At 43.5% G+C, this 12,219-nt stretch overlaps 1 protein-coding gene across 1 annotated transcript; it reads left to right on the top strand.

The window, feature by feature from the left end:
- The first annotated feature begins 400 nt into the window (after nucleotides 1–400).
- On the top strand, nucleotides 401–10,147 carry CSUI_008484 (sodium:neurotransmitter symporter family protein). The gene has a single exon (XM_068068616.1). The coding sequence runs from the start codon at nucleotides 2,628–2,630 to the stop codon at nucleotides 6,681–6,683; it is 4,056 nt and encodes a 1,351-aa protein (XP_067919407.1). The 5' UTR covers nucleotides 401–2,627; the 3' UTR covers nucleotides 6,684–10,147.
- Nucleotides 10,148–12,219: the final 2,072 nt, after the last annotated feature.

The raw sequence follows: 12,219 nt of genomic DNA, 5'->3' as shown, positions 1-12,219 counted from the left end.
TTCTTTCTTTCTTTCTTCACTACAGCTAAATGAAAAAACAGGAAGACAGAGAGAAAACGGGGGAGGAGAATCGATCAGATCACCTGCAACACTCGTCTTTCTTTCTTCACAGCAGCCAGCCATTCATCGAGGTAAAAAGACCTACACCTACCTCCTCCTCCTCCTCGTCTTACGCAACTATTATTCCTTCCTAGCCTCTCTCACCCGGCCTCATCTCTTCGTGACTGCTACTAAGACTACGATTACTACTACTACCACCACCACCACCCCTCCTACTAGGACAAGAAGAACTCCTCCTCCTACTCCTACTCCTACTACTATGCAGCAGCCCCCAGCCACTCCTCCTCCTCCTCCTGCTCCTAGCCCTTCGTTCTCCGGTATGGAGTCTATTGGACTGCCCGAGAACTTTCCATCGAAGGAGTCGCTCGACTGCAGTTTGGATAAGACGAAGCGTCGCCCCTTTATAGCCATAAAAGACAAAGACGGAATCTTGCCATCACCGGTGACGGGAGTTAGGAGTGATCGAGATGGATATATCGTAACTTTCTTTTCTTCCTTTTCGCTTCATACACCTGCTACTCCTATAATTTGAGTGAGTTATGGAGAGAGAGATTTAGATAGAATCGAAGCCCGAGATTTCGGACGAGTGTAGGAAGAGATAGGTGGTGGTTAAGGTCAGAGAAAAGTTTACCGTGACGAGGTGGAGGAGGAGGAGGTGTTTGGAGCATCACCTTACAGAAGGGAGTAGTCGTAGTAACGCTTTTAGAGCTAAGAGAGACGACTTCCTCCTCTTGCTGCGTTTTCATCGGGTTTCTCCGGGTGTGTTTCGGTCTTTTCTTTTCTTTACAGCCAATGAGAGCTGTTGTTTCATTCACTAGATCTCTTTTCAAATCGACATGCTTTTAAGAAGAAAGAGAACATGCAGAAGAAAAAAAGGAAAGAAAGAAAGATTTCGTTCACTTCTCTTCTCTTGTTTCTCTCAATACACTTCGTACGTCACCGATAGCTCGTCGTAGTCGTCGAAGAGAGGAGGAGGTCGAAAGAGCCCTTGTCCCGGTAATGAAGTTCTTCATACAAATGTCTGGCTGGTACATTTTCTCATTCCCACTCTCTCTCTCTCTCAGCTTCATTCTTTCTTGTGAACTTTTTCTTCTCTGTTAGCCGTCTTTTTTCCTCGTCGTCTCTGTAGAACAGGGAGCAGTCTTCTGATAGGTTGCCAAATCTCTTCTTCTTTTCAGGGAGTTCGTGCGTAGTATTCTGACCGCTTGTCGTCTCTCTCTTTCTTTGTTCATTCATCTCTACGAAATAGATGGGATGGAAAGAGAGGAAGAAAATCTCGGGATTTCGGGAAGGAAATGAACGTCTTCTACTGCCCTTTCATGGCTGGAGTCGGGGGTGAAAGAAAGATTTCCTCCCTTGCCTAGAGGACTTTGAAACAATCTTCTCTTTTCTTTCAATGTTGAAAAAGAACTGGAGGAGAGATCAACGAGAAAGAGAAAGAAGAAGAGGGAGAAATTCTTTTCCTTCCTTTCGTCGTCCCCAATTCCTTTCATCCTTTCTTCACTTCGTTTTCTTGCCAGGGATTCGTCATTTCATCTTCTTTCGTCCTTCCTTTCTTTCTTTCTTCCTTTCGTTCTCTCTTTCTATATCAGGGATTTGGGCTCTGTGTCTTCTCTTCTCGTCGCGTCAAAATGTTCGCCGTCTGGTTAGTGAAGGACTGCTGAAGAGAGTCACGAGTATCATCTGCTTGAAATTTCCTAGGCGCCCCTGCACTTTAGGTTCGTTTGACTTTTCATGAAGGAAGCAGTAAAGACAAGGAGAGATAGAGAGGAGTAATGGTGTCTCTCCTCTCTCTCTGGCTCTGATTGAACGCCTTCAAAGAGACATCGGTCGGTAGTTTGCTTCATTTGCCGCTCTCTTTCTTCTTTTCCATCTTCTCCTTTCTCGTATCTTCTGTCTTTCTTTTCTCTCTCTTTTCGCTTCTTTCTTTCTTCGTCTTTCTTTCTCCTTTCTTGTCCCCCCGTCTCCTCATAAGAAGATTGCAAAGGAGAAAGAAGAAGACAACAGCCTCTTCTTTCTCTGTCCTTCTTCTTCTTGGGGAAGCGTGAGAAGCTCGCGTAAGAGTTAGAAAGAGAAAGAGAGGGAGAGATCAAGAAGCAGAGAGACAGGGAAGAGGAGAAGAAGAAAATTAGCTAGATAGATAGAGAGACCAAGAAGGGAATAGATAGGTACCACGGGAGAGAAAGATAGAGAGAGGTCAAGAAAGCTAGATAGATCAAGAGATTGGGTCCGGTATCTGGAGGTGAAGGAGTGTAAGGAAGAGAGAAAGAGATTCTCTCCGATGAGAGAGAAGAAGGACAACTGTAAGTTTTCTTCTCTTTTCTCCTCTTTCAGATTCTTCTCCATACTTGTTCTTTCACACAGTATCAAAGAGGCATACAGACACAAGGAAGAAAGAAGGAAAGAAAGGGAGGGAATAGATCTAGTATCAGTCATACATGAAGCAAGAGTGAGAGAGGGGTTGAAAGAGATAGATGCTTTATCATCTTATCTAGGTCTCTTTCACTTTTCTTGTTCTTTCTAGAGAAGAAAAAAGAGAACCTCTCTCGACTTTCTCTCATTCTGCAATGCTGGGCGGGAAGCCCTCCTCTTCTTCTTCTTCTTTCCAGGCAGAAGAAGGAGAAAGAGTCGTAGAAGATCAGGGAAGACAAACAGAAGAGGAGGAAGAAGAAGAACATGGACGAGATGAAGGGTTTTCTTCCTCTTCAGGTCGACCTGTCCGAGCGAGAGAAGAAGAGAAGAGAAGAGATGAAGAAGCTTCTTCATCTAATTCAAGAAAGATAGAAATGCAAAGAATCGTTCCTTCTTCTTTGATTAGGGAGGGAAGTCTCAGCTCTGTAACTACACCAAGTCGGGATGATCGACGAGGTGTACATACACCCTATCATCTGTCCGCGTATCCAGTGGTTTCCTCATCTCCAACGTCAGCATCTTCTCACGTTGCTTCTTCTCCTGCTTCTTTCTCGTATTCTCCTTCTCTTCATAGACTTCATACGCCTACCAGCAGTTCACATCTTCTTCCCCCTTTCAGTCATGTCCCTTCTCCGCATAACGGCGGGGGTGTATATACACCTGGTACTCCCCATACTACACAGCCTGTTGAGGTTCTCATCGATAATTGTGCTTATCGACAACAAGATTTCTTTCTTTCCCCTTCTTCCTTTTCTCGCCCAGATGATCCTTTCTTTCCTCATGATCAGCTCGAGAATCCTGATACATGCCCTGTATGTACACCTGTTTCTCCCATCTTATCTCCACGACTTGTCAGGGTCGCTTCTCCTTCTTCTTGCGGACAGAAGCAAGATGTAATGTCCTTGTGTCGCAAAGATTCTCTCCCCCCTGTGAATCGGATGAACTATTACAACAGTCGACACCTTCTTCATTCAGATAAAGCAAGAGGATCAGCTAGCGGAGGTGCATGCAGTCATCTCTGTTCTTCTCCTCATGCGTATCGGGGTTGGTTTCCCTCCTCCTTTCGCACCCCAGGGGTCAATCGATCTTCTTCTCCCCCTTCTTCTTCGCGTCGCCACCCTCATCTTCACTATGGAACGGACAGAAGAAGGGATTCTCTTCGAGGTCATGAAGAAGACTCTACGGAGACTTCTTCTGCTTCTTTTCCTTCTCTTCTCTGTCCGTGCTTCAAGAGCAGTCGGCACGGAAGAGGTATCAGTAGAAGAAGACGTTCTTCGCCTCTAAGTGAAGAAGATGATGGAAAGCCTTCTTCTTCGTCGCATCGGCACCGTCAGCACAGAGAAGAAGATTCTTATCTTTCTTCTTCTTCGTCGTCATGTCATGTCGAATGGGACAATAGATTAACGTTCGTTATAGCGACGATCGGAGCGGCTGTAGGTATAGGATGTGTGTGGCGCTTTCCGACATATTGCTATAAATTTGGAGGGGGGATTTTTCTTGTTCCTTACCTTCTCATGCTCTTCATCTTAGGCATTCCTATCCATACACTTGAAATGTCGCTAGGCCAGGTGTTTCGTGGAGGTCAGATGAAGGTCCTAAATCTTATCTCCCCACGTTTACGTGGTCTTGCATGCGCGACAATCCTGCAGGCGTTCTTTATTTGCTCCTATTATTCTGTCTTTCTCGCGTGGGGCTTTCAGTATCTTCTCTCTTCTTTCCATGCGAATCTCCCCTGGACGGTCACGCAAGATCAAGTAGATCTCTGCTCTTCCGCCCACGACCAGGAGGCATGCTACCATTCACAGGTTTCTCCCAGCGTCGACAGAGACAAGAAGCATCTTTCTCCTTCTCTATCCTCTTTTTCTTCCTCGTCGTCGTCGTCGTGTGTATGGATTCGGCCACGGACGCTTCTCGGGGAGGAGGCGAGAGATGGTGGCGGGGGTGTATGTGTAGCGGATATACGAGGGAAGGCGAAGGAGTATTTTTTCCAAGATATTCTTGGTCTGTCTTTCTTTTCGGAGTCATCTTCTGGAGATGTTGTCCCTAAAGGCGAGATAGGTTTGTCAGGATATGTTGTGTTAGGCCTGTTCATTGTGTGGATCCAGATCTATTTCTCTCTCTTCAAGGGATTGCAGTCTCTAACGGTTATGGTCTACGCGGCAGTTCTCTTACCTATTGCTAGTATGATCTTCGTCACTATCAGCTCGTTAACGCTAGATGGATCCTCGTCAGGTCTAAGATACCTCTTTCTTTTCGACTGGGCCACATTGATTGAACGGCCGGAGATCTGGGGAGAAGCGGCGTCTCAAGTCTTCTTTTCCTTAGGTGTCTTTCAAGGTGTCATGGCAGCGTATGCATCTCACAAGAAGAAACTAACTCAAAATACATTGGTGGATACCCTCATTGTCTCAGGGACAAATACGTTGCTCTCCTTCATTTCGGGTGTATGTACATTCTCCATAGCTGGTCATGTGGCGAAAAAGCTCGGGTCGATCGATGCTGAGACAGGTCTAGCGGATCTCTCTTCTATCAATCTAGGAGGAAGTGAACTGGTCTTTATTCTCTATCCCATTTCTTTGTCAGCTTTACCTTTTCTTCCCCAAGTTTTCTGCTTACTCTTCTTCATCTCCTTCTGTCTCTTAGGCATCACAAGTGCCATTTCCTTTGTACAGCCTGTCATCGGGTTCCTCACCGAATCGAAGGCCTTAGCATCTTCTTCTTCGTCTTCTTGTTCTCCTTCTTCTTCGTTGTCTTCTTTATCCTCTCTCTCCTCCTCTTCATCTTCTCTCGCATCTTCTTCTTCTTCGCGTCGTCGCTCTCGTTCCAGATGGATGAAGGTGACCTTCATTGTGTCTTGTATAGGGTTTCTCTTAGGGATACCATTCTGTATGAAGACGGGGATATACCTCATCGATACAGCGGACTATCAGTGGAGTGTGGTAGGCATCACCTTCATAGGAACATGCGAGTGTATTGCATTTGGATGGATCTACGGCTTGAATCGACAAGTTCAGTGCCTAGGGGGCTCCTATCTCCCTGTCTATCTCTATGCCATTTCCTATCTAGGAGGAATCTTCTTAGCGGCCATACTTCTCTTCGTTGTCCCTTCATCTGCTATTGCCTCATTCCAGCTCATGTCTTATCGCACCTACATCATTCTGTCGATTCTCCTCTCCGTCTCTCTCGTTTTAACAGGGGCTGCAGTCGCCCTCTATCTCACGCCATCCGTCGTGTATCAGAAAACCTTAATGGGGCGCTCGCATGCAACTTCTCCGTCTGCACAGCCAGGCAACTCAAGTCTTTCTCAAAGAGAAGAAGAAGGAGGAGGCGGACAGCTAGGGATACCAGAAGAAGGTAAAAGAAAAGATCAAGAAGAAGAAGAAGAAAAAGAAAGAAGGGAAGATTCTCAGGAAAAGAAGAAGACAGAGAATGGTCACTGTTCGTCGTTTTCTTGTAAGGAGAATGGAGATGACGATGATAAATCCACCGTTGTCTCATATCAGCATCCTCTTCCTTCTTCTTCTCATGAAGAGAATCGATCTTCTTCTTCATTATCTCCTTCATCCTTGTCATCTACCCATCCCAACAAGACGTCTTCTTCTCATCTATCTCTTCCCCCTCGTTCTTCTCCTCCTAGCTTGTTTTATACAGAAGCGAAGATCCCTCTCAAGACGCGTCTCTACTGGCTATACATAGGGAATATCGAGCATTTACGCTTGAATCTGAACGCTATCACGGCGTCAAACTCCAAGTTTCTTTATCTCTGGCCTGTATGGTCTCTTATCATAAAGTATCTCTCTCCTCTTGTCTTGACTTTTCTTCTCTTTCATGAGTTAGGTAGAGGAGCCGGAGGGACAGCAGCGGCATCTCCCCAGGCTAGCCGCTATGTGTCTACTGAGACATCTCGGCTAGCTTATCAAGCTAGCGCTGGGGCTGTCTTACTTTTGATTCTCTTCATTGTTGCTCTAGGCATCGCCTTCCCTCAGCTCTTCGATGGACTTGTCGCAAGCGAAAGAAAACTCGAGCCACGGATGATCGTGATAGGGACAGGCAAAGGAGAAGGAAAAGAGAAAGATGAAAAGAAAACGACAGAAAAGAAGACGGAAAGAAAAGAAGATGAAGAAAGAAGGACAGAAAAAGAACACGAAAAAGAAGAGAAAGATAAGAAAGAAGAAGAGCAAGGGGACGTTAAAGCGGTCATGTTTACTTGAATAAAAGAGGAAGAAGAAGAGAAAGAATATAAAGAAGACAGAAGACAATTGATCAAATAGAAGAGAAATCTACACAAAATGCGGCTTGTTTCTTCATCTACACTTCGTTATTTCTTTGAAGTCTCACTCATATCAAGTCAGAGCTCGTTCTGTTACAGACGGCTTTTTACTCTCCCCCTATGTATCATGTAGACAAAATGTCTTAGAGATCCCTCTATTCTGTCTCTGCTGAAGGAGAAGCAAAATTTCTTCCTTCTTTTTCTTCGCTTCGTCTTCGCACATCCCCAGTCAAACGAAAGAAAGCAAACACTTCTTCTTCAAAGACTAGGATCAACACGAAAGACACCCACCAAATCATACATACATATATTTCTACGTACATCCCTACATACCTATACATTTATCTACTTATCTATACATATATATGCATATATTTATATATATATATGTATATCTATATATATGTCTATCTCTCTCTCTCTCTATGTGGTAGTTGTAGTAGTGCGGAATGTTCTAGGCGTTTCTTGCAGATATTTTTATACGCAGAGATAGACTAGGGATTAATTTATGTATGTTTTGTCTTTCTTCTAGATTAGATATACATGTATATATCTACATATATATGTATATATGTACGATTTGCCTATAAGATATAGATGTATCAGTATATATATATACATATCCGTAAGCGTACAGATATAGGGATATGGATATGGAGACAGTTTGTATCTCCACCTATCTATGAACGCATGCGAGGCGGGTCCCATACATGGCCCTACAGCTCTTCATATATCTCCATACATGCATAGATTTTCATATACATATATCTCTCTATATCTATACATGGATAGATAGATAGATAGATAAAGACAGATAGATAGGTAGAGAGGTCCCTTGTGTGGGGTTCTCTAGGGAGAACAATTGCGATGGACTTTCTTCAAGAGGAAGAAGGAGGTGTCCGTAGAGTTCGTCTTCTCTCCCTTTGCTTTTTCGAAATGCCTCGTATACCAAGCAGTCGCCTTCTGTATCTCTCTATCTACTTCATGTATGAATTCATAGAGAGGACAGGGATGACCGGGGAGGGGGAAATGCAGCTTTTTCTGTCTACTTGTCGTTCATAGAAGAGGTATGATGAGAAGCATTCTTCAATGCAGTACGAAGGGATCTATATCAATAGAAATCGAAGAAGATTAAAAGGAAATAGAAGAAGAACAAGAAGATGCATGCATGCATGCGTCATCGCATCAAAGAGGAACAAGGGAAGCTCTTCTTCCTCTTCTTCCGCCTCCTCTTCTTAAGACAGAAAGAAGGATCTTCTTCACTTTCTTCTTTCATGTCTTTTTTTCTTGTCTTTTTGAGAAAGAGAGACAACCTTGTTTTGGCGCTCCTGTTGTCGTCCCTGCTGTACAGTCACGATCACCTAGTGAGGACTAGCTGTATCGTTAGCTAGCTAGCTGGGTACGCGTCTAACTATGTGTCTTGTCAATGCCTTGAAGAGAGAGAATGAGAGGGAAAGCTTCTTTCTCTTTGCCGAAGAGAAGAGAGATAGAAAGGTAGGGCGGATATCTCCAGGGAGCTCTTTTTGTCATCGCTCTCAATGGAGAAGAGATTGAGAGAGAGAAAGAGGAGAAGATTCTTTCTTTCTCTTTGACTAGCAGAGAGAGAGATAGGTTTCTTTCTTGGGGAAGGATTTGGATGTGTCTTGGCTCTGTATGGGATGCTCTCAAATGAAGCATTTCTTTCAGTAGTAATACAACAGTGATAGAATTAAAGACACATAGAGCTTGAAGAGATAGATCAAAGATAAGTACATAGACGGTTAGATAGATCAAAGATAGATGATACTTTGAAGAGGTAGATCAAAGGTAGCTAGATAAATAGATAGATCAAACGCAGATAGATGGGTAGGTACAGGTACATGACGTGGTTTGCTTTATGTGTATGGCATCAACGGAGAGAGGGTCCTTTGCCTATGCATGCGATAGTTCAAGAGAAAGAAAGGAGAGACAGAGAGAGAATGTGAAACAAGAAGGGAGAGTTCATATGCTCTCTTCTCCCCCTGACGGGTCTGATATATAGATAGATAGATAAATATATATCAAAGAAAGCAACTAGGAGACAGATAGAGAAAGGGAGAAGAGTGGAGAGGGAAAGAAGAGATACCGTGACTGCGGTATTTCAGCAAAGAGAACACGAAGGATACAACTTTCTTGGCCTTTTCGATCTTCATCTTTGTCGTCTTCTCAAAATTCAAGAGATTTTGTATGCCCTATATAGTAGATATGTCTAGGCAGAGAGATAGCGAGATAGATATGCCGATGGAGGTCTCCAGTCATGTTCCTGTCTTTCTTTCCTATGATAGTTTCTATTCCCTCCCCTCTCTGTCTCGCTATCAACTTTGTTCCTCGGTGTCTTCTTCGGCTTGAAGAAGAGCTAGAAAGAGTAAGAAGAGACCTGTTGCTTTCTCTCACCTTCTCGTGCTCTCACAATTTAAGATACCGTCCTATCAGCCAGGCGCTGCATAGGAATAGAGGGGTTGCTTCTTTTGACGCCGATCGTATGGCGAAGAAGAAAAGGAAGAGAAGTCCTTTTGTTCTTCTCCAAGACAGGATGAGACGAGGAGGAGTTACACCTCTCAGAATCGGACAGGTGTTGTGGGTTGACACATAGAGATCTATGGACTTCGGCTCTACAGACAGATCTGTATAGAAGACGGGTGCCACAATACAGGATAGAAGACAAAGGAGAAAGAGAAGAAGGAGGAATGCAATGGAAAAGATGATAGAGAGAGGTAGGTCGTACAGAGATGGGAGAGAGATGATGTAGGGAGATCGAGTTGGTGTGAAGTGTCTCTAGATAGATCGGTAGGAGATCTCCTCTTGTAGTACTCGTAGTGGTCGTCGTGCTGAGGGAAGAAGAGAGAAGAAAAGCCGAAGAAAAAAGGAAGGGAGGGGGAAGAGTTCCACGAGACACACTTTTGAGGACTCGTTGAATGAATGCCCATGGATAGAGTGAAAAGGAAGAAGGCGAGGTTGTTGAGAGGTGTACATACACCACAACTGCTGTCAGAAGCGACTTCAGTGGAAGACATGAAATGTATATATCAGTCCTTCATAGTTGAGGGAGTTCTTTCTTCATCTTCTTTTTATCTTTGCATTGTCTTTTCCTCTTTTTATCGGAGGTGTGTCGATCCAGAGGAGTGTTCAGTATTGGCCGTCTCGAGGAGGCTAAAGAGTAGTCGTTGTAGTAGTCATGTCAGCCGAGGTCTTCTCCTTCGCACTTTCTTTCCCTTTTCATTCAGTTGAAAACCGATCGATCTATCTGTCTTTGTCTCTCTCTATATGCTGAGACATGAGGAAAACGTCACGGACAAGAGAGACTGTTGGTACCTTCTCATTCCAAGACTAGCGGTACCCACAAGACTAGGCATAGTAGGAGTAGGAGTAGTAGTTTCACTAGCCTACCATACTCGAGACCTTAGCAATAGTAGTAGTAGTAAGTAGAAGTGTTGTCAGTCATCGTCATAAGAGGGAGATAAGATAGGCTTTTAAATCATTTCAATCGTAGTAATAAGACAAGATCGAGTGTCTATACAGAAGAGTCTTCTCAGTCACCTATGAGACTTCGAACGCTTCCCAGTACACTAGAAGCACATTACTGCTACTACGACTACTACCACTCTTAATGTTAAAATTAATTCTAGTTGAAGTCGTTAGAGGGGAGAGTGGTGGCTGGGCATGGTGGCCATTTGGGTGATAGGAGAGTCTTCCTAACAGCAGTAGGTTTGATAGGAGGAGGAATAAGGCTTGTAATAGTCATAGTCATAGTAGTAATAGTAGTAGTCACTCTCTCTTAGGAATTCCCTCACTCCTACTCTTCCTATTCCTACTAGAAGCCCCCCCCCTTCCACGCGTTTTGTGGCCTGGCACTAAGAAGAGAAACCTTTTCTTATCCTACTCATAAGAGTAAGAAGAATAAGAAGAGTAGCACTAGTAGTAGCAGTAGTGGAGGATCTGTCGCCGTTTGAGGAGAAACTCCAACAGCAGCAATAGGAGAAGAAGAAAATGAGCGAAGAAAAGAAGAGGGAGATAAAGCAATAGTAAGACGAGGACAAAAATGACAGCTATCCTCCAACTCCTGTGTAGATCAGGAATCGAACCGATCTATTTCTCTTCCTAGACACTCGAGGAATTTCACAAAATCGACTCTTTTTCTCTCACTCCTTCTTGCTGTGTGGGTATGTATGAATATGTGTATGTGGCCCTATGCATGCATGCATGTGGTCTTCTTCCTCTTATTCACCTAGCCAGAACAATGACTTTTGTCTTGAGAAAGAGACAGTTTAGATCTGAAAGAAGATAAAAAAGAAGAAGAATTTCTCTCTCCCGCGGCGCAGAGTTCTGCTCTCTATCTCTTCTGAAGTCAGGAACAAAGGAGAAAGAAGAAGGACATAAAGAAGAGGAAGATTCTTCTCATAGTCATAATAAGATACCTATCATGACGATAGGAGCTAGTCTGAGGGACGCCTGTCTATATATATATATAGATATATAGATATATACATACATACATATCTCTCTCTTCTTTCTCTTGCAATCCAGCTCTTTTCTTCTTTCGTCCCTTCTCATTTGCTCTGTAAGAAGTGTGAAAACATGAGTGTATAGATGCGACAAAGCATATCTGTATATTTCTATGTATGAAGTGCATGTATAAATGAATGTATATGTGTGTATGTGACGTGTGAAGATGTACGTATACGCCTCTGTATATATATATATATATCTATGTATACGTATGTATATATGTATGTATATGTGGAGAGGTGAAAGAGAATACTGACGCGGATGAAGACAATAGAGGAATTTTACGCACCTTTTTACCGTTCCTATCTTCTCCTGTATGCAATCACGATGTGTATATATATACATATATATATTCGACTGTATATACATCGGTTGTACCTCCGTCGATTGTGTATATCGATACAGATTAGAGTTCTATCTACATCGTATCCCTTCCATCAATCCAAAAGAATGTAGACATCACATCTTCATTGGAATATATCTTCTCCTTCACTTCTTCTCCCATGGCTTCAGCTAGCTAGCTAGATATCTAGCTAACGGCTGTGTTACACGAAGGCTTCATCTCACGGTTCTTCAAGGAGAGAAAGAATAAGACAGAAATCCAAGAAAGTCACTTGAGGCGTTAGAAGAAAAGAAGAAGAAGGACAGATTTCGTGTCTTCTGACTCTTCGTAGCTCCTCCCTCTTATTCCTGATTAAGCAGCGAAGATCAACTCTTTTTGTTGTGAGCACTTTCTTTCTTTGTGACTCTCCTGCTTCTCTCTTTCCTTCTCTCAGTGAATCAAAGAGTGAGGTGTACATACACTAAAAGATCAGAGAAAAGAAGAGAGAAGAAAGACAAAGAAGAAAAGAAGCAAGAAAGAGTCAGAGACAAGGAGGATTCGGGGTGCTTTATGCATTTCCGGCAGTTTCGTGGACAAAGCAAGTGATGTGCGAGAGAGGAACAGAAGTTCC

The sequence above is a fragment of the Cystoisospora suis genome (genome assembly GCF_002600585.1).
Source record: "Cystoisospora suis strain Wien I chromosome Unknown contig_4757, whole genome shotgun sequence".
Taxonomy (NCBI): domain Eukaryota; phylum Apicomplexa; class Conoidasida; order Eucoccidiorida; family Sarcocystidae; genus Cystoisospora; species Cystoisospora suis.
Note: the sequence above shows the minus strand (reverse complement) of the source record. Positions and strands in the feature narration are given on the sequence as shown.

Bases quoted from the DNA above. Each gene is read 5' to 3' on its own strand.
- CSUI_008484 (XM_068068616.1), top strand. From the start codon at position 2,628: ATGCTGGGCGGGAAGCCCTCCTCTTCTTCTTCTTCTTTCCAGGCAGAA.